At 38.6% G+C, this 22,777-nt stretch overlaps 2 protein-coding genes and 1 non-coding gene across 5 annotated transcripts in view; 1 reads left to right on the forward strand and 2 right to left on the reverse strand.

Annotated features, from left to right (window-relative positions):
• The window catches only part of NCOA4 (nuclear receptor coactivator 4), a 25,656-nt gene extending 18,289 nt beyond the window's left edge, over nucleotides 1-7,367 (forward strand). For 2 of the 3 annotated variants that reach the window (XM_012932468.2, XM_055118713.1), the window contains exons 7-10: nucleotides 348-494; nucleotides 2,064-3,080; nucleotides 3,502-3,642; nucleotides 3,969-7,367. In XM_012932468.2, the coding sequence (XP_012787922.2) occupies nucleotides 348-494; nucleotides 2,064-3,080; nucleotides 3,502-3,642; nucleotides 3,969-3,974 (1,311 nt within the window). In that variant the 3' untranslated portion in view covers nucleotides 3,975-7,367. The remainder of the gene's footprint in view (nucleotides 1-347; nucleotides 495-2,063; nucleotides 3,081-3,501; nucleotides 3,643-3,968) is intronic. The other variant, XM_055118714.1, reaches the window with a different exon arrangement.
• TIMM23B (translocase of inner mitochondrial membrane 23 homolog B) lies at nucleotides 7,067-22,720 on the reverse strand. The gene is made up of 7 exons (XM_004607387.2): nucleotides 22,470-22,720; nucleotides 19,884-19,942; nucleotides 17,407-17,500; nucleotides 17,142-17,226; nucleotides 15,072-15,130; nucleotides 12,845-12,955; nucleotides 7,067-7,580 (listed from the first exon to the last, which is right to left on the reverse strand). The coding sequence occupies exons 1-7, from the start codon at nucleotides 22,573-22,575 to the stop codon at nucleotides 7,465-7,467; spliced, it is 630 nt and encodes a 209-aa protein (XP_004607444.1). The 5' UTR covers nucleotides 22,576-22,720; the 3' UTR covers nucleotides 7,067-7,464.
• Nucleotides 15,610-15,812, reverse strand: LOC129399459 (small nucleolar RNA SNORA74). Its single transcript, XR_008627101.1, has one exon. It is a non-coding gene; the product is annotated as a small nucleolar RNA SNORA74 (small nucleolar RNA).
• Nucleotides 22,721-22,777: the final 57 nt, after the last annotated feature.

Here is a 22,777-nt window from a genome sequence, read left to right on the forward strand (position 1 = left end):
ATAATGCCCTTGAGATTGAATGTCAGAAATAAAGTTTTTATAGAATAAAAGAGCAAGAGAGAAATTTCTCCTACGAGATTATTCTCTAGTTTAGTTCTCTTTTGGAGATCACTCTTTGTAATTACTAGAGATGATTTACCTCTAAAGGCAACATGAATATAGATGTTTGAATTGAAAAGAATACTGGAGATTAACTATATGCTCTGCTTTTTAGTTCTGAAGAAGGAGGCTTAGGGAAGTTATAATTTGTACATGATCATGATCAGTGGCAAGTCAAATTAGAATACTTGAGTGATGTGAGTTTTTGTTCAGCTCTCTATCACATTTGACAAGTATTGTATAATTAGCAGAAGTCAGCATCCAACACCACAGCGGTCCCTCTCAATGATTGGCTCCTTGGAAGTAAACCTGCCAGTGGTCGCCAGGCTCCTTACGTGCCCAGCACCAACCTTCAAGACTGGCTTACCCAAAAGTCAAGCCTGGAAAACAGTCAGGTATGTTACTGAGGTAGATGTAGTTATTGAAATTTTCATTCTAATCTGGAAACAAATAACTTTTATTTATGACAAGTGTTTTAGTTTTTTGATCTAGTCTGAAAAGTTTTAATAAGTATTACAATGGTGGTATCTTTGTTGTAGAAAATTTCAAAAACAAAGAACTATATATAATAACCACTAAATGTTATAGTAGACAACCACTATAACATTTACATACCTCATTTCTCTGTCTACATATTCCACTTTTGCAAATCCTGTTAGTCCTAGCAAGTTGTTTTTAGTAGAGCACAAATGTTTCTGTCACTTAGTTTTCCTATAGAATCTTTACTATGTTGTATTGACTATAACTCCGTTATTACATCTTTTATTTCTGTTTTGCAGAATTGAAGAAATTACTTTTAGGGTCAGAAATGTGCTTGTCTCTGTTATATCTACAGTTTTTCTGCATAAAAACAAAGCTACAGATACTCAAGAGCTATTTATCTAATGCACATTCTTATTTAGTTTCTCAGGAATAAATGACTAGATTTTATATCTTAAGATTTTTGATATGTTTTGCCAACTTTTGATTTCCAGGAAGTTGGTATAAGGTATCAATCAGGAAGTTGATACCAGTATTTGTTCCCACTGATAAAGTATTTAGAGTACCAGCTTCCTTAAAATTTCTTTTGGTAGTCAGGCTGGAGTGATAGCACAGCAGGTAGGGCGTTCGCCTTGCACGCGGCTGACCCAGGTTCGATTCCTCTGTCCCTCTCGGAGAGCCCGGCCACCTACCGAGAGGATCTCGCCTACACAGCAAAGCCTGGCAAGCTACCTGTGGCAAATTTGATATGCCAAAAACAGTAACAAGTCTCACAATGGAGACATTACTGGAGCCCGATCAAGCAAATTGATGAGCAACGGATGACAGTGACAGGTGCCCCCTGCCCGAGCAAATCGATGAACAACAGGACAATAGTGCTACAGTGCTACAGTCAGTGGTAGTCATTTACAGGTGTTAAGTTTTGCTTGTTTTGAGATTTGATTACTCAGATTAAGCATTTTTCATGTTTAGTTTAGCTAGCCTGATTATATCCTTTGCTTTCTATCTTTACCACCGCATACAATTAACCATTTTTCCTTTTTATTTTTTGGTTTTGGGGGGCTATACTCAGTGATGCTCAGGGGTTACTCTTGGCTCTGCACTCAGGAATTATTCTTGGCTGTGCTCGAAGGACCATATGAGATGCCAAGGATCTAATCTGGCTTGGCTGTGTATAAGCCAAGCTCCCTACCTGCTGTACCATTACTCTGGAATTCTTCTATTCCCCGCCCCCCATCAGATGTGCTATAAATTCTGTCTCCTGATTTACCTTTAATATTTTTGTTTTAAACTGCAGAAATTAAAACTTTCTAGGTAGCCAAATATTTATTTTGATATCTCAAAAGAGATTTCTGTCTCTCTTTTGTAAATCTAGATTTAGAAGTACTGAGCAGTGCAGTAAATTATGGAGATATATCTCTTATCATTGAATTGCCGTATTATTCATAATGGTCTAGTGAACTAACAACATACTCCTTTTGTAGACACCTGCCAGAACCTGCAGTTTCTTCAGTAATGTTTGGGGCAACCTAAAGGGCTTGGAAAATTGGCTCCTCAAGACTCAGCAAGAAGCTCCTGAAAAGCCTAATTACCAAAAGTCTAACATCTATTCTACTACCAGTTCTTACTCCTGTGAAATGGAAAAGACTGGTGATTTAGAGCTTCTTGATCAAGATGAAATGGACCTTTCTGATTGGCTCATAACTCCACAGGAATTACCTAAATTGGAGAAGCCTGGAAGTAGCAGCTGTGAAACCAGTGAGAAGTTTAAGTCCTTGTTCCAAGTGTTTCAGGAGTCCTATAATGTGAATGATTGGCTTGTTAAGCCTGATTCCTGTACTAATTGTCAGGGCAGTCTGCCTAAAGGTGTGGAGATTGAAAACCTGGGCAATCTTAAGTGCCTGAATGACCACTTGGAAGCCAAGAAACCCTTCTCCAACCCCAGCATGATTACTGAGGTTTGGCTTATCCAGAACCAGCAGGATCCATGTAAAGTAGAAGAGGTATGCAAAGCCAATGAGCCCTGTCCAAGCTTTGCAGAGTGTGTATGTGATGAAAATTGTGAGAAGGAAGCTCTCTATAAATGGCTTCTGAAGAAAGAAGGAAAGGATAAAAATGGTGTGCCCATGGAAACAAAACCTGAGCCCGAGAAGTATAAAGATTCCCTGAATATGTGGCTCTGTTCTTCAAAAAGAGAATCAACAGAACTTGTTAAGGCACCAAAGGCCCTGGCTCCCTCTAGAATTGCTGATTCTTTCCAAGTGATTAGAAACAGTCCTTTGTCAGGTTGGCTCACCAGGCCCTCATGCAAAGATCGACACCCCCAGGAAGTAGCATCCAGTGCTGAGGACAGAGATGGCAAACAAAAGCTTCTGAGCCCCATGACCACTTCTTGGTGTCCCTTTAATACGGCTGACTGGGTCCTGCCAGGAAAGAAGACAGGAAATCTCAACCAGTTATCTTCAGGAGAAGATAAGTGGTTGCTGAGAAAGAAGGCCAAGGTGAGCAGACATAAAAGTAGCATTATTTAAAATATATTTACTAGATTTTTACTTTATTCCCAAATCTTGCAAGTTGGCCAGATCCTGAAAATGTTAAATGTTAAGTTCCAAATGATTTACTAATTTTGGTGCCATGCTAGCAATAGAATGATTTGTGAATCTGTTTGTATCTTGCAGGAAAGAAAACAAACAAAAATACTAGCCTTGTTTTGTTTCTAGGTACAGTTACCATCTTTGCTCTTGATTATTAGGACAGCCAATTTTTTGAGATGCCAGGGCTTCATATAAGTAAAGCAAATGCTATGCTGCTGAATCTACCCTTGGCCTCCAGTAGTTCTTTCTAGACACTAGTTTGGCAGATGAGTTTAAGTTGGTCTCACACTTCCCAGCTGTATCTAGAAACCCACTCTTTGTCTTGTAGGAAATGCTACTTAACTCACCTCTACAGGAGGAACGTAACTTTCCTGCAGACCATTACGGCCTCCCAGCAGTTTGTGATCTCTTTGCCTGCATGCAACTTAAAGTTGATAAAGAAAAGTGGTTGTATCGAACTCCTCTACAGGTGGGTACATGCTACTGCTGTATTACAGACCAAGTGCTTTGTCTTGTATGTGATATTCGTACTGTATACGTGCAACATACTCCTAATAATGGTGATATATTTGGCTAGGGTAGAAGAGTCATAACAATTTATTTCACCTCATTTTGCTGTATGAAATTATGATACACTTTAAAGTTACCTTTTGAGGTGATGAAGCCATTGGGAATTTTTAGAATCTGTGAATTCTGGTAGTTTTATAAGAAATGAGCGGTGGGTGGGAGAGGAATCTACTTTATCCTACAATGTAATGATTTTATCTCAGAGCTTTTTTTATATTTTTTTAATAGATGTGAAGGACTGGAGACCTACAGTCAAGCAACTTTTCTGCAAAGTATCACACATCCATGAGCGGAGTGATTACACCATACCAAATCATTGTGTTCCTGGGTCTGACCAGTCATCTTAGTTCTTTTCTGTCCAATTTTGAACTAGTGAAGAGAAATAGTCATCAGTTTATGAGTTCTTATGTAAAAGAGGTTGTTTGTTGATGTTGAGATGATTCAGTTCCATTTTGCAGAAGTATTAATTCACCCTACATCATAGCATATTGATGGGTGGGTGTTTTTCATAAGCTTCCATGGCTCCTCAGATTGGCTTGTTACATTAAACCACAGTAGTTATTTAAAAATAAAAGTTCTAGGGGTCCAAAGACATAGTAGAGGGTTTAAGGCATTTGCCTTGCACGTGGCCAACCCCAGTTGGATCCCCAGTACTGCTAGAGTACAGAGCCAGGAGTAAACCCTGAGACTGCCATGTGGCCTATAAAACTGAAAGTAAAGTTTTATCATTGAGGTGTATCCATACATTTTAAAACTACTCAAGTTCTCTAACCTTTTGCTTCCTTTCTTTAGATGCTTCCCTTGATATGGGTTTTCTCCCGTTAGTGATAGATATGACTCTTCTGTTTAGTATTTAACACAAATAATTAACCTTGCAAATACGATTTTTTAAAAAATCAAAATGTGTATTAATTTGGATAATTTTTGACAAAACTATTAAGACATTTTCGCTTGTGTCAGTCTACATTATTTTGTTCTTTTGAAAGAAATTTAGCTACTGCAAATTTAGTCATTTTATTCCTTTAAATTCTTTATAATAGTGTTCAGGTGCGCTTTTTTAGAAGTGCCTCCAATAGCTTCAAGACGAGAGCCCCAGTGCCAACTAATCCAAAAATAAAAGGCAAGACAGTTGGAAATTGAGTACTTGAACCATCTCACTATCCTAGGGGTTTATTGGTGCATCCTGTGTAAATGGAAAACTAAGCTTAACACCTGGTGCTTTAACTAGGGATAAATTAAATGTTCTCTCACTGCAAGCATACCTATACCTCTGAACATAGAATGCAGTGACATTTTGGTGAACATGCTGTATTGAACACTTACTTGTGCCTTGGGGTGTTTATTGAAGCTTTATGAACTGTTTTCACAATATCCTTAGTCATGTCCATGCTTTAAAAAGTTTCTCTATAGGAGGGATACAGGACTAACATGTTTCTAAATTCTCTATAATGATAAGCTACTGCTGTTCAGGCTTTTAAACCATCAAGCCACTCTACATGTTATGTTTGGAGAAATTTTAGCCCCAGTATTATTGCCGTATACTAAATTACAATTCATAAACTACAGTTAAAACTATTCTATTTTTGCCCTCCACTCTCCATTTAGAACTTTAATTAATGTGGTATGTAATGGAAATGAGACTTTCGATAATCACTATGTAGTATATGTCAAGTATAAAGCTGTACACCTGACATTTACACAACGTTACAAACCAATGAAGCCTCCAAAAATAGCCCCCACCCCAACAATGAAAACTTAAGGAGCCTTTTCATTTTCAGTTCTAAGAAACTTTGTAGAGTTTTGAGATATGACAGCATATTCTTAAATTTAATTAATCACAATGCTGAGTATATACAACATTCTTTCCCGTGATGTTTTGTACCTTCCTCCATTAAAAGCATAACAAGCATAGTTGTGTGTTATTTGTAAAACTACCATTTACAAAATGTCTATCTTCTATATGTGAACCAAATAAAGCTGAGAAACAACTTGAATATATGAAGACATTTAAGAATTTTTACTTTTTTTTAAAGATTGTATTGTCTTAAAATACCAGTGGATTTTATGAATCTTGTATTAGCAACAAATAGTGAAAATGTTGAAATTACTTTTCAGTCTTTTCCTACAAAGTTTTTTGTTTTGGTTTTTTGGACCACACCCGGCAATGCTCAGGGGTATTCCTGATTCTGTGATCAGGAATCACTACTGGCAGTGCTCAGAGGACCCGGGATCAAACTTGGGTCAACTGCATGCAAGGCAAATCCCCTACCCTCTCTACTATTGCTCCAGCCCCCTTTCTTACAAATTGTTAGTCTGTTTTGTTTGCAGGTGAAATATTGACTCCTTTTGATTTTTATTAGAGATCTTCAGCTAGATTTCAGTGTTTTTATGCCAAATGTTTTATTAGATGTCCCTCAAAACGAACCACCATTATGTATATGTGTAACCTGCACTGCACTTGTACTTCACAGGAGAGTAAGAAATAACTCTTCGTGAAGACATTTTTTTTTTTTTTGCTTTTTGGGTCACACCCAGCGATGCTCAGGGGTTACTCCTGGCTCTGCACTAAGGAATTGCTCCTGGCAGTGCTTGGGGGACCATATGGGATGCCAGGGATCGAACCCAGGTCGGCCGCGTGCAAGGCAAACGCCCTACCGGCTGTGCTATCGCTCCGGCCCCCATTTTTTTTTTTGAGGGGTGGGGGGGTTGGGCGTGTACACCAATTTATCCTAAGGGGTTACTCCTGGCTCTGCATTCAGGTATCACTCCTGGTGGTGCTGGGGGAAAATAGGGGATGCCAGGGATCAAACCTGGGATCAGCTGTATGCAAGGCACTCTCAGCCCCCTCTTCATTTAGCTTTACCTGAAGGCTTATTTATAAAACCTTAAATGCCTACTGCACGTTTTTCCTAATTATCCCCAATGAAGAGAAAATACAAAATTAAGCATGATCAAGCTTAATTATTTGGACTGGTCTAAAACACTGATAATAGTCAATCTAAAATATCTTCAGGTTGTTTCTATCAACTCTAAGAACATGTTAGTCGGGCTGGAGATAGCACAGTGGGTAGGGTATTTGCCTTGCACGTGGCTGACCTGGGTTCAATTCCCAACATCTCATATGGTCCCCCAAGCACCGCCAAGAGTAATTCCTGATCGCATGAGGCAGGAGTAAACCCTGTGCATCGCTGGGTGTCTCCAGTACCTTATTTCAACACCGACACCGGAAATGTTTTAATCTCTTTGGGCCAAAAAAATGCCGAAAAGTCAAGAATAACTTTCACTTCAGTTTTTAAATGGAGAGACCATTTATTTTCAGGTTGGGCTTTGGTTCTATTTTCACCCTTTATTGTGAATACAGGGCATTAATTTGATTATTAAATGAGAGAACATGGTGATACAGTATCCGTAACAAGCGTGACCTGAATTTTGTGAGTAAGTGGTTTTCCAGCTCCAGGGAACAGAAGACAGAATAGGTAAAACATTTTCTCCAAAGGAGAAGAGAACCACATTACTCAGCCACTAGAGTGTTTTGGTTTCAACTCAATGGCTGTAAGGAATGCCAGTCCTGGTCAGCTATCCATGATCTTCATTGTAGCAAATCAGAATTTCCGTTTTTTTTTTTTTTTCCAAACGAATTATACATAAAAGAGTTAATTCCAGACTGACTTAGAAGTTGACGTGAATGACTAAAGTGTCCTCCATCCAAGAGTTGGCAAAATCTTCAGAGAGACTGCTGGAGCAAGGAACCTTTCATGTGTTCCCAGTTATTATATAGTGCATAGAGGCTGGTAAGTGTTAGTCCTGCTAGACCGCCTCGTGCTACTCCTCGAATTCCACCTGGGAGAGAAAAGGAATGTGAAAACAGCCTTGTTTTGTATATTTAGCACCAAACAGTCAGTTAAGTAAATTTCGCAAAACTCAGCATTCATGTCCATAAATATGAAAAAATGTCCATAAATATTTCAAAAAAATATTTTTTAAAAATGCTATTGGGAAATTATCTGAAAATGATCTTCAAACCAATTAAGAACAGGAACCACAAACATTAGGTAACCCAGACTCTTATCTATGGCATACTTGTTCCAAGTCTTTTGTTAGGAGGCCAAAAACATCTCAATGTTTTAAAAGACACAAATTTGAGAAACTACTAAATCAAATATACTTGATTTTAACTCATTTTTCACTTTTAATTTCACAATTTGTACCTAAAATCATTTTTTTCTTTTTGATTTATTCCTACAATGCCTGATACATTTTTCTTTTTAAAGGGGCCTCCCTAAGAGAGGACTCAGAGCCTTACACCTTACAATAGTGGAGGCTAAGGGAAATTCACTACTGGCATGGAACTCAGCCATTCTAAGCTATCCATGGGCCCTACATTTTCTTACTGAAATCCCTACCAGATCAATAATTTCTGTTGGTTACGTAGTTTAGAATTTAACCAGCTCTGTTAATGGACTCTATTATAATGTAAACAAGGTGATACCTTCTTTGGAAATAGTATTAACAGCTCTTGGACTCTGGACAGATATTCCAAACACTAACTGAGGTATAGTGATAACATAAGCTATTAATACCAAGTCTGAGTTCGGTGCTAATTACAAATTACCAACTCCCTGGCTCCATTCCTACACTGATGTGCAGAAAATCTTTAACTAATAAGCAACTAGGTACTTAAGGAGTAGACTTTGAACTGTTTTTGCTTCACAATAAATAAGCCATTTATCATGTGAAAAAAACTTAGTATATATTTTTTTGAAATGCTATTGGGGAATTATCTGAAAATGCTCCTCAAACCAATTAAGAACAGGAACCACAAACATTAGGTAATCCAGACTCTTATCTATTGCATACTTGTTCCAAGTCTTTTGTTAGGAGGGCAAAAGTGGAACAGAGGTGTGGTCCAGTGACTATTAAAAGCCCTTTAGCTACGAGCCAGTATTTCTGTGAAATTTAGTGACAACACTTCAGATCTACCATTTCTGTAATGAAGGTCCTGCCAGATGGCTTGGGTTGATTAGGATCGAAGGGTCACTCCCTCCAGGAGTCTCTAGTCTGGTGACTTCTGATAGCTGACTTGCTTACATTCTGATGGCAAATACCCAATTACCTCTAAAACAGTGAAAAAGAAGCTGCAGAAATCTATATATAACTATCAGGTATGTGGAAGAGGGATCAGAAACACTGAAAAATTTTTATCAAAGTAAACAATATAGCTCCTGGAAGTTCCACATAATTTCTTTCCTAGTTTTAACTCATATTTATACTCATATTTATACTAAACTCATATTTATACTAAAGATGTCAGTTCAATGGGACTGAAAAAAATTATAAAATTACATTTAATCTAATTAAACAATTTAAAGTATTTAAATTTAAGTTTAAGTAAAATTTAAGTATTTTAAAATTTAAGTATTGGGTCAGAGAGATGGTGTAACAGGTAGAGCATTTGCCTTGTAGATGGTCGACCCAGGTTCAATTCTTGAAACTCGACATGGTTCTCATCCTTCCTGTTTAGGAGTAAACCCTAAACACCAGATAGGTGTGGCCCCAAATAAAAAGAAAACAAGAAAAAAAACCCAAAAGACAATTTAAGTTTTATCCATTTAAAACAGTCTTCTGTCTTTGACCAGTAAGCTAATACAAAGTGGTAGGAGCTAAAAACAAACTGATGAGAACAAATACCCCCCCAAATGGGAAAACTTAAGTGGAATAGAATGAATAAATGCTAACATCTGCAATGACATCACTGTGGTTCGATTAAAAGATCTAAACTTGAGTAATATGAGGTTCTATCAAGCAGTCTGCAAAACTTTCAGTTATCCTCACCACTGAGATTAATGAAGGGCAGGTAATTTTACAGACACTATTTTCTAGGACCAAACATTTCAAATTCAGACTTATTCCTCCTTAAGGACTTTAAGACAAAGCCAGTTACAGATTCACCGGATTTTGAAGGCAACCTCAGAAATACCTACAAACTATTCCTTCTAGGTGGTCCTTTGATTTATGTGCCCTAAGAACATGGCTTCTACTTTACTAGTTTGGAAGGATTTTCACACTACTTTTGAGTTATCTAATATCAAGCCTCTGTAATGGGAGTTAACAATGAAATTGCGAATACAAGGCTTTAAAACTGGGAACAGCAGTTGCATATTATTGTTCCCTAGGAAAAATTTACCCATAATTGCACTAAAATTCAAGGGGGGCGGGGCGCTGGATAAGCTCTGGGGTTTGGAGAGGACTCTGGAAATAACAGGACACATGAAGGATGCTGCCATCAGGAGCTGAGGGACAAGAGAGGGAGGAACTGAGCAGAAATGAACACCAAACTGGTCCCTTAGGGAGACAGGAACAAGGGGTTTCTTTGGGGCTTGGGGTCTTAGGGAGTCCCATGAAAACTACTAGGACGTCCTGGAAACTGAAAGATGCACTCTGCCCCCCCACCTTCAAGCCCCAGAAGCCTTTTCTGGGTGTATCTAGGTAAAACTTGGGGTGCTTTCTCATGGTACTGGATTGGTTGTCCCCTGTAGCTGCAGTGGCTTTGAGCAGAGGGACTGTGCTGCAGCTTTCTGATGTTTATAGTAAATACACCTCTTCACCTATGGGACATGAACCCTAATAAAGTTTTACCTTTTAACGAAACGGGTCATCAACAAAAAATTCAAATCAACTTAAGCAATTGCTTGACTTGTATCCTCTCCCCTCAATCCCACCTATTCAGTGCAGGGATGGGATCCAAGCCTTTACACATGCAAGGCATGCACTGAGCCATCTGTGGCCTGCAAGTTTCTTCTTTGAAAAATAGAAATATTTCTAGCAATAAAACAGAAACATAAGCAGTGTTTGATTTACAAAGCACAATTAAGCCTGACTCAATGGGTAGCCTTTTATCGCAGATCAACCATGTGTTCATTTTATATTTTCATTAGTTCCAGTTTTCTAACTGGTTTATCTGTTAAAAATGAATGCCTCTGAAGTCAAACAATTTGTGTCAACTAAGCACAGGAAGGTGATTGGTAAATACACTTGTTCTGAACGCAGAGTAACCAAATAAGGCCAACAATCAAACTCTATAAAGCAAACCAAACATGTGACTAGTTTTACTTTCTACCTCTTAAATCCTTACACAACTCTTCCAGAAAGGTTAACTGTACTTCTGAACATGGGAAAATGATCGCTTAGTATATTTAAGTATATTGGCTCAACTCTCTTCTGTCCTCCAAACCCCCAAAACAGTACATAAGATTGGAGGTTTGTAAAAGTCTAAGGTTTTTAAAATAGTCCATGAAAACACTTAAAGAAGTTCAAGGGGTTTGCAATAAAAACCTCAACTTAGGTAATACATGGTACACTTCACAACTGCTAAAATGAGAGGCCATAAAAGAAATCAAGGTGACTAGGTCATTTTCCTCTCCTTGTTTCATTATCATACAAGATTATTATTATTATAAAGTAGTAGTATTATAATAAAGTATTATTCAGTCTAAAAAAATTATGATGGGAAGATAGCTCACAGGCTAGAGTACCACCAGGTGTAACCACAAAACCATTTAAAAAAACAAATTCAGACATTTGCTACAACATGAATTAACTAAATGAGGATACACTAGGATATGTTTAACATGTCAGTCACCATCACCTCAGAAAAACCCCCAAACACAAAAGAAACCAAAATTTTATGATTTCACTTGTATCTAGTACTTAAGGAGTCAAATCGAAAGACAAAACAAACAAAAAACCCAGTAGAACAGTATTGTCCGGTGCTAAAAGAAGGGGGAAAAGGGAACTTATAATGGGTGAAAGAGTTTCACTTTTCTAAGAGGAGAAAAAGATGTAGAGATTTCACAACACGAATATAGTTAATATATACTTAGTATTACTGAACTCTACATTTAAAATATGGTGGGGGGGACTTAGAACTTGGAATAAATGAAAAAAAAAAAAGGTTCATAGGGCTGATTTTACATTGTGTATAGTTTTTGAAGATTGGAAAAAAAAAATAACCACAGACCACCACAAGGTTTCAGAGAATAGTAAGTTTTCTTTTGACAGTTGTAAAATAGATTGTAATTCAGAGGCAGGAGAATGGCTGGCTCAGTGGCAAGTTTCTGTCCTGCAAGCACGAGGCGAGGAGTTCAATTTTCAGTGCTGCCCACAGAGATAGCTTAGTCCTGTCAACTCTTGCCTGTGATCCCTGGCATCAAACTGTGTGATCCACAGCCCACTGTAGCCAGATGTATGAACACTGCAACGGAAGTGCTTGAACCTCAGCAAGAATAAAAATATATAAGCACCTCTGCCAGGTAAGATGACTTAAAGAATGTGAATCCCAGAAAATTCTATAATCTGAATTATGTGTGAATGCCACAACCAAGTACGACCCCTAGTGAGCACACTGCAACTAAAGTGAAAGGTTTCCCTAGTGACTTTGACCCAGTATGAGAATATAGAAACTAGGCTTGTGGCTCTGGAAAGCACAACAAAACATGTGTGACCCACCATCATCACAATAACAAAGGGAATGAGCCAGGAAAAAAATTATTTTAAAAAACAAACAACAACAATAAAAGGAAATGGGGATATAGCTGATAATTCAAAAAGCCAGAACTCCTGCTCAGCATGTGCAAGGCCCTGAGGTTGATCCTCAGGACTACATGACCATTTAGGCTCCCAGAGTATAGCCCTAGAAGTCCCTAACCATCACGATAGTGGCCTGTGGTGCCTAGAGGAAATGCATCGCTGCCAAGCACTGAACCTCCTAGCACAGTAGGACTGCATCACCACGAGTGGCTCTCAGCTCCATTGAGCATGATGTGGGACCCCCTCCTCCAACCAAAAGAAAAATACCATTAAAATAAATTTAAAAAAACTCAGAACAACAAATATGCAATTCACTATTTAAGAGCTAACTTAACAAGGATGTAATATAGTGACAAAAATACAATAGTGTACATTTGAAAGTTGTTGTAAGATCAGATCTTGAAACTTTCCATTAAAACAATAAAAGACATGACCGCAGTATAAATCAGTGTCTCAATAAAGTTGGAAAAATAATGAAATAATATAAAACAGATAGCTTTCCATTGAATAATACCTACCAGTAGATTTATATAACATGCCTGTCATGGTTCCAGCTGCTACTGTATTGAGATCATCTTCTGCACCCCGTGTTTTCTCAATGACAACACCAAATGCGCTATAGAGCAAAGCTACAGAAAAAAAATGAAATTAATCAGTAATTTGTTTGCTTTTAGGCCACACCCAGCAGTACTCAGGACTTACTCACAACTCTGGGCACAAAGATCACTCCTGATAGTGCTTAGGGGACTATATGGGGTGCCAAGGATTGAACCAGAGTTGATCATATGCAAGGCAAATGCCCTACCTACTGTACTATCACTCTGGCCCAGACTACTCAGTAACTTAAAAAACACTGAAAGTCTGCATGGCAACTACATTTAGAATCTATATCCCACAAACAACACCATTTGTATTCAGAGATATAATGATCAGTGAGAACTCTGTAATAGCAAAAGCCCAGCAATAAATAAAATGCACACCAAGAAGAGATGGATCAAGAAAATAACTTTCCGTATAATGAATATTATGTATGTGCTTAAAACAAAAATAGGAAAAACTATATTCACTAGTATATGAAGGCAATTAATGTATGTCTCTGGACATGAAGAAAAAGTTTGGAAAAGACTCAGAAGAAACACTAATAGTAGCTATTTATGCAAAGTATCACCAAGGAATCCCAAGAAGAAGATTTTTAATTTTCCTATGTTATAAAGAATTGTACTTTGAATTTAAAAACAGAAACCAAAACCTGTATACTTGAATTTTAAGAAAAATACAACTTCAAAAATTGTGAGGTGAAGTTCTTGCAAATGCAAATACAGTAATGATAGTATTATTTAATTTTAACAAGATTTCCCACAAATCACTCTTTTTCTATCCCGATGAAGATTCCTACCAGCTATGAATGCATTAGTACTTCTCACCACTTTTAAAAATTATACCCACATTTAACTTCTTAGCATTATCATACTTAAATCTTATTACCTTTCTGTTTCCAATACTTCTATAAAGGGTCTTCTTTCCTATTTCAGCTTATTTACTCTATGCTTGTTCTCCTGTTTCAAACTAACTGAAAAGATCCAGGATGGTGGCAGTGGCTTTGGGCACATTTAGGAAAATGCTGTTTGTTCATATTACATGGAAATGGGATGAGCATGAGTGATTTTTTTTTTCCTATAAAAGGGGTAAGACACCAGTAAATTTCGGAATCTCTGCTCTCTGTGTACATAAGCAATCAAAGAGGAATAAAGGAAGCTGGGGTGGGGGGATGGGTGGGGCATGGCTAAGACACATCTGAGCAGCATATGGGAGCAGCAAATTTACTGTGCTATTAAATTTGAATTTGGCTTCATAGTGTAAAAATATACTACCATAAAAAAGTTAGAACCACAGTAAATTACACACACTTTTCCTATCTTTTTAATGTGATGCTGACATCTTCCCTTTGCACAATTAAGAAGATTTTCAGGTTTTCAAGCAAATTACAAAGAAAACCACGTATGTTAGGGCCTAAGTTTATTATGAATTATGACAAACCAAAAGAGCTAATTAAGTCCTAAGTACTACTAAATCACCGATTACTTACAATGCTACATGCTTTCATATCTTCAAGGCCCTTATTGCTTTGGCAATTAAGTTGGGGAAATCTACATAATTAAACAGAACGGTGAATAGACTACTAAGAAAACAAAGCAAAAAGTCTAAATTACTTCAGATGACAGTACAAGATGTTGAACCTTTGCTAACAAAAAAAGCCATCTGCCTTGGACTAAAATTTCATTTACTTAAAACATGACTTTATTTGTTAGCTAGTATCTAAGAAAAATATGCAGTGTTTAAGTAGATTTAAAACACTCATATAGGGGTTGGAGCGACAGTACAGCAGGTAGGACGTTTGCCTTGCATGCGGCCAACCCAGGTTCAATTTCCAGCATCCCATATAGTCCCCTGAGCACTGCCAGGAGTAATTCCTGAGTGCAGAGCCAGAATAACCCCTGTGCATTGCCAAGTGTGACCTCCACCAAAAAAAGAAAAAGAAAACACTTGTAAATGGTATTGACATTAGGTATCATTTCACTATGCAGTCCACGGTCTTTTCCAACCAGTATCTCTAACTACTCACCAGACCCATTTAAAGATACTTTAAAATAACCAAGAGCCAGAATTTTGGTTGAGAAAACTGTTAATGATGTGTGTACATTTCTTTGTATTACTAATTTATTATCAAATAAGAGGGCTACTTACCCAGAGAGCCTAGAGTATTAGCCCAAAGAGCCCCTTGCCTAGTCACCATATTCAAAATCCTAACCAGGACAGAAAGAGAAATAGTTTGTAATCACTCATTTGTTAAACAATTATAACAGCAGCTATTAAAAAATAATAATACTAACACCCAAAGTTTTCTTTAACTTTAAAACTTAGCTTATACCCCCTCATAATTTTAGATTTTACTACAGATATGAGTATGAATGAAGATTAATTTAAAAGCCTTCATTTGGGGTAAAGTAAGGAAGATTCTTACTATTAAACGCATAAAGCATATCAAACACAGGGCTCTGAATGACAGTCTGGAAAGTATTTTTATAAAGGAGATTAAGAAATAAGAAAAATATGCCATTATAACTGAGAACTATAACTATGTTATAAGTAAATTTTTCTTGGAGGGGTATATACTTAGAATATTAAGTATAATTAATGGAAGAATTAGTACAGAATATAAAGCAGAATGGTAATTAAAAAAAAGAAAAAAATCTGTCAAAGTAAAATACCGAAGAAAATACACCATGTTTGCTCCCAGACTAGCACTGAGCAGCCGAAGTGAATGCTTAGCACACTCTCGAGGAAGCACAGTTCTGCCTTGTACCAGTGCCAGCAGCCACCAGAACAGTGACAGAGGCAACAGGAAAAAAAGGCAAGACATTACTCTCCCAGCAGAGTAACACCATCACAGGAATGATTTTGTCCGGACAGCTGACTACTGCTGGAAATTATAGAATCATAATAACAAAATAGTAAAAGAATTTATTTACTATGTATAAAGAAACCGGTTAAACAAATATTGTATGCTACACAAATCTGTATCACTTCTAAAAGGTTGTTTAGTAAAAAGCTATGATTATAAAGAATATGAAAACCTTGACAGTTCTAATTCTAGCAGATCTGTTGCCACCTACTGGCTGAACACTATAAAAGAAAAACAGGTCTAAAACAAATGCAAAAGAGGCCAGATAGTAGTTCAGAGAACCCTTCTTGCAAGCAAAAAGTTACAATGTCCTACAAGTCATTTCTGGCAACTGTGCTGTTTAGCCCTGGCACTGCAAGCAACTTCCCACTATAGTGCAGGCAGGTATGAAGGTATGAAACCCAGGGAGAAGAACAACAAATAGGCAACATGGCCAGGAAGTGCTACCTTTAGCAAGCTTTACAGTAACCCCTCCACAAGCACCACACCTGATATGAGCACCAGATAAAAATGTACAAGCATCGGGGCTGGAGCAATAGTACAGGGGGATAGGGCATTTGCCTTGCACGTGGCCGACCTGGGTTCGATTCCCAGCATCCCATATGGTCCTCTGAGGGTGATTCCTGAGTGCAGAGCCAGAGTAACCCCTGTGCACTGCCAAGTGTGACCACCCCCCCAAAAATAAATAAAAATGAAAATGAACAAGCATCACAGCCAGGTGTGTATAGAACCTCCAGTTACTGCAACATCATCAACAATAACAAAGGAGGAAAAGTGGAGAGAGAATAAAAAACACAACAAATCTATCAAACAAATCCATGAATCAATCGAGAACACACTGTGATCCCACTGACAGCAAGCATAAAAACATGCAAAATGAAACAATATATTATTTATAGAGTACCAGAGGGAACTAATCATGTGTGTTTCTCAAGCAGGATGAAGATACTTTCTGGGGTTCTCAATCTTTTCACTTCTCTGCAACCTTCAATTTTTCAAGACCTGAGAGAGGACTGTTTTATTTCTTTCTGAACTACCTCTAGGTTTTAGTAGTTTCATTTAAAAACGCTTAAGGTTTTCATTTTATTTCAGCTATAGAGTTAACAAGTGTTCAGGTCAAATTACAGTATCACTGATATCTAGAAATTTCTCTGACATGTTTATTTACTATCATGGAAGGAAGGCAGGCAGGCAGGCAGGCAGGCAGGCAAAAACTAACCAGGAAACAAACTAAAATGTAACCATCTGTAACTTAAGGATTGTGTTCATAAAGCCAAGAACATAAGGACATTACTACATTATATCACTACATTACCACACAATACAACATCACATGATTACATGAGACTTACTGGACATTTCTTGGTTTGGACCAGGCCATATTCTGGGTTTCCTTCAATCCTAGCCGTAGACCATTGATTGCCCCAAATGCAGCCCCTAAAATCATAATAATAGTTCATCCTACTAATAGAGTTTGACATTAAAAACCTAATCCCTAATCCATATTTTTTACTTAATAAAAAGTCTTTTGAAAAATAGAATTATTTTTTAAGAAAACAATATTCTAGTTGCTTTTGGCTAGTTGAAGACACTTAAGAGAAAAATTATTACACCCACCTGTCATACAACATCCTCCAATAGTAAAAAAGGCCAGCTCAAATCTTCCCCTGGTCTTATTAGCTCCAGTTGGTAAAATGAATTCATCTGTATCCTAATGGGATAATAATAAAATAAAGCTGAGCTCCCCTCAATACACAGTACTTGCAAAGTGTTTTTAAAAATTTCAAAGCAGCTTCCTACAAAAAATAAAATTTTTAACTAAAATCCAACTATTAAATCAACAAGAGCAAAACTTTATGCAATAGTAACACCTAAAATGTAATGAAATACACAAAATATATAGCTATGTTCATTAGAAATTAATTCTCAGGAGGAATTCTTGTTCAAAATATTATTTCTGTAAACCTGATTATAATTTGCCTTAGTTAATGATAAAAATGAAACAATAGTACAAGACAGACTAGAGAATATGCTCTAAAAAAGGCAAATTGAAAGCCATGAGAAGTAACAGCTGATGAAGTACTAGTCTAGAAAATAGCTTTCATTCTGCAGCTCCTATTTCTGTATCATTTTACTGTGTATAAGACAAAACAGTCATTAAAAATGAGTGAAAAACATAAGGCAGGATTGTTAAGCAAGGGCAAATACTTCTTAAATACTTGGGGGGGCATGTATTTTCATCATAATCTTAAAGAGCTGTAGATCCTCTTTTCTGTTACTTCATTCACAAAATATGGGTGAAGTCTTTGAAGGTCACCCAAAAATTGTGTAATGAGAAATGCTACTGTAAGAGTATTGTATGACTGATACTGTGACACAGTATTTTTTTCCCTCTCCTGGTGTCAAGGACAAACTGAAAACCTCACTTAGTCCTCAGTGACGCATGCACTTTACGAATAAGCCACATCCTGGGACAAAGACAATATATACTTTCTTAAAAATCCTGTTTGATTTATATGAATTCATTTTAGTTAAGGAACTGTGTATATAACAGTGTTGACAAATTTGTAATCTTACCTGTTTTAAATCAACACCTGGAATAATCTGCAAATAATCCCCCAAATAAATAAATGCTGACCCATGTGGCCAGAGAGATAGCACAGTGTAGGACGCTTGCCTTGCCTGCAGCTGCTCTGGGTTTAATGCTCAGCACCACTCCCCTGATGCTGCCGGAAAAAATCCCTGAGTGGACAGCAAAGAGTAAGCCCTGAACACTGCTGGGCGTTTACCCCCATAACCAAAATCAAAAGAAGGTGGTGAGTTTTCAGAGGGCTACTGAACAAGTTTTGATGAGCATGTAGGGAAACTGTAACCCTTGAAGAATGCAGATGGATGGTGAAATCATACAATAGTGTTAGATCCTCAGAAAATTAAAAACAGAAATTACCATATAATCCAGCAATTCCACATCTTATTAAAACAAAAGTAAATAAAAGGAGAGTCTGGGAGCAATATTTGTATACTATTATCCATAGTAATCCAGGTTCATCAACAGATAGGTAAAACAAAAAAATATTCAATGGGTTATTATCCAGATTTTAAAAAGGAAATTAAGGGGCTGGAGTGATAGAACAGCGGGTAGGGTGTTTGCCTTGCACACGGCAGACAAGGGTTCAATCCTCGCCATCCCATATGGTCCCGCAAGTACCTCCAGGAGTGATTCCTGAGCGCAGAGCCAGGAGTAACCCTGAGCATCGCTGTGTGACCCAAAAAGCAAAAAATGAATAAGTAAATAATAAAAAGGAAATTAAGGGGGCACAGAGATAATACAGTGGGTAAGGCACTTGCCTTACATGCCACAGACCTGGGTTTGAGCCTGGATACCACATGGTCCCGTAAGCCACACCAGGAATAATTCCTGAGCGCAGAGCCAGGAGTAACCCCTGAACACTGGTGGATGTGACCCCCAAACAAGACAAAACAAAACAAGAAAATTAACATGCGTGCTACCGTATAGCTGAGTCTTGAGAACACTACACCAAATGAAGTAAGTCAACAAGTAAGCCAAAAAGACAACTACTGTATGATTCTACTTATCTGAGGTATGCAGAACATTCAAAATCAGAGAGAGGCAGAAAGCAGAGGATGGTTGCCATGTGCTGGAGATATAACTAACTGGAAAGTTACTGTTTCAGTTTTTAAAAATTGTGAGCTAGTAGATGGTTGATGACTATACAATATTACATACGCAATTAATACTGAGTAAATGCTTAAAAATGGTTAAGATGGTAACTTATATGAAGTGTATTTTCTATAATAATGGGGAAAGACCTCAAAATCCTTTAGAGGGAATTAATCTAGTATCAGGAAGAGATGCAGATTAATCTATTAATTATCTATTAATCTAGTATCAGGGAGAGATGCAGCCAAATTCCCAATATTTCAATATTATGAGAAAAAAGTGTGAACAGAGACTTGGTACTTCTAGAAATACATATGATAGAGCAAGTAAACATATGTAACTGACTTTTTTTTTTTTTACAATTAAGATAAACAACCAGACTAGTAAAATCATGAAATAGTCTTGACCTTACCTGTATAAGATATCTTGGATCCACATTTAAATAAGGAGACAAGGGGTTCATACCAGTTACTAGAGAAAGAACAAAGCAACATATTACACCAAAAATGTAAAGTGATTTCATTTTGTGTAAAGCGGCTATTGTTTTGCAATACTGATTTACAGGCTCCCTGACAGAAATTTTCTTTTTTCTAAGCTCATTCTCCACTTGTGATACTTGGGGGATTGCCTCCTCCTGGGGTTCTTCAGGCTCTCATACTCAGCAGGTACTGAGAGACATGGATCAAAAAGCAAAAATAAGCCCAAATAAATTATAAAGCTTTTCTATTTTACAAAACGCTACAATTACACAAATTTTCAAAATAAGATTGATAGAGACAGATGAAGCCCAGAGGAAAACAGTGCTTGGTTTATTGCTGAGTTTTAATGTTTGAGGAGTCCTCCCCTACAGTACTTTCTGGGGTGTGGAAACCAAACTCCAGGTGATGCAGACCTCTGTCTGGTGCTCAGGCCTGAGAATCCAGAGCAGCGGGGAACCCGAGTTATATACCCAAAAGTGCCTGGGGAGCACCAGGGCTGCATCCAATTGCGCTGGGCAGTGCAAGGAGCACCTGAGAGAAAACAAGGCATGTGCTCTAGCCCCTTGAGCAATCTCTTTGGTCCATGTATAAACTATAAATGTTGTAAGGCAGCTGCTTAGATCTTAGTGCTGCCAATTAATCACATGAGTTCCAAACATGACAGGATGGATGAAACTTGGGTCATCACCATATGAAAGGAAGCCAGGACAAAAGAAAAAAAGCACCAAGGTTCAGTTCTAATGCTTTTTCAGGGGTGGAGGGGTGGGTCTTTGGGGGATTTAATCTGGACAGCTTCATGCAAGTGTCTTACTCACTGTATTATCTCTCCCAATCCCCCTAATAACTTTGAAGACAGAAAACAGTATGGACGAAAATAAACTTCACATTTTAAATTAAATCTTTGGATCTTTCCGTATGTCAGCTGACTATTCACAAGGCATACACACTATGGCTTTTTTTTTTTTTTTTTTTTTTTGCTTTTTGGGGCACACTGAGCAACGCTCAGCGTTTACTCCTGGCTCTGCACTCAGCAGAAATCTCTTCTGGAGGTGCTCTGGGGACCGTATGAGAGGTTAGAGATCAAATCCAGGTAGGCCGTGTGCAAGGCGCTGTAGTGTTGCTCCGGCCCCATTCCTACTATTTTAGACCAACATTTTTGGGGGTGGGAGTGGAGGGGTAAACCCAGCATTACTCAGGAGTTACTACTTACTCAGTCATCACAAATTATTCCCAGCAGTGCTTGGGGAATGCCAGGAATAACTGAGATGCCAGGGATCCAACTGGGTAAGCCACATGCAAGGAAAGGGCCAAACACATTCTTTTATCCCTCCACCCCTAGACTAACTTAAATCGCACTTGGAGAGCAGCAATATTTCCTACCTTTGCTGTTTGCATTCCTTCAATTCACTTTCTACAGAGCAACTAAAATGATTCTATTTTCCAAGAAAAGAGTATCAAAATAGCTTTCATTTCCTCATGTAATCAAACACAAACTCCTTACCTACTCCTATCATCTTCTGATTTTGTTTTACTGCCTTTATAGCACCTGGCCCGTTAATTTAAATTACTATGATTCTCTATCTCTCCACCCACGTCAGAGAAACCCAAGGTTTTCTCCGCCAAGAGTTTTGTAAAGGGCTTACTCGACGTTCTCTTCACTCAGCTGAATACCAATTTTCAAAAAAAAAAAAAAAAAACACAACGCTCTGAAACACAGGGGTGAGCAGAGAGTTCAGGCAGGGGGTTCACCCTTCTGTACCCACAATCTCGTGTCTCTTGTCTACAACTGGTCGTTCGAGTTCTGTTCTATGCCTAACTTCTCCATCAATTATTTTTCTAGCAGCTTCTTTCTCTTCTATATGATTTTATTTTTGGCCACACCAGGCGATGCTCAGCAACTAAAAATCACTTGAGTTGCTTGGTAAAAAGTGAATTGAAGGAACTCAAGCAGCAAAGAGTTAGGTAGGAGATAGTTATTGTTGTCCAAGTGAGATTTTAAAATGTTGGTCTAAGGGGCTGGAAGGGCAGAATGAGCGTCTTATCCGCTGTACTATCGCTCCGCCCCCGACCCCATATTTATTTTTGAGGATTTGGTCCCGACTAAAACATGCGACTTTGTGGCGTAGTTATTCGTGGGCTCCCTTAAGTGCATTTACTTGCAGAACTGTAAATCTAGGATCTCTTCTTCATCAGCGTCGAACAGGCCAGCCATCCCCCCTCCCCCAAAAGACACACATCGCCCCCCTCTCGTCCACCAAAGCATGCGTGGAAGCCAAGGAAAGGCAGGAGGCTTGACTTGGAAAAGACAATGCAACAGTCTCCAGAGCGCAGGGCAACCACAGCTTGCTTCAGGGAACTCCATGATTCCCCAAAATCGTTGCTTTTGAAAGGGCGGACGCACCGTCACACTGACCCCGCCACGGTACGACGTGTGGGAACACCCGCTAAAAATAGATCAGCACGTCTGCGCGGCTGCCAGCCGCACAGCGAAACGCTCGCGGGCGAGGCCCGATACTTACGCGGGACGCCAGCCAGATCCGCGTGCGAATATCCTGCTCCGCCGGCTCCGAAAAAGCCGGCCAACCCCCCAGTGGTTTTGTTGCCACTTCCCCCGCCGCCCTCCATGGTGAAGCCAGCAACTTGTCCGCCTGCTCCTCACCGCCGCCTCAGGGTCGGGGTGGTCGGCTCGGCCGTTGCCCCGGAGTAAGCAGCGGGAACCCCCGCGTTCCCACTGGCTCCTTCACACGCTGACCTTCCGGGCGCCGGGGCCCGCTAAGCTCCACACTTCCGCTTTGCGACAGCGTTACGGCACGGAACCAGGCGCACC

The sequence above is a fragment of the Sorex araneus genome, chromosome 11, assembly GCF_027595985.1.
Source record: "Sorex araneus isolate mSorAra2 chromosome 11, mSorAra2.pri, whole genome shotgun sequence".
Classification (NCBI taxonomy): domain Eukaryota; kingdom Metazoa; phylum Chordata; class Mammalia; order Eulipotyphla; family Soricidae; genus Sorex; species Sorex araneus.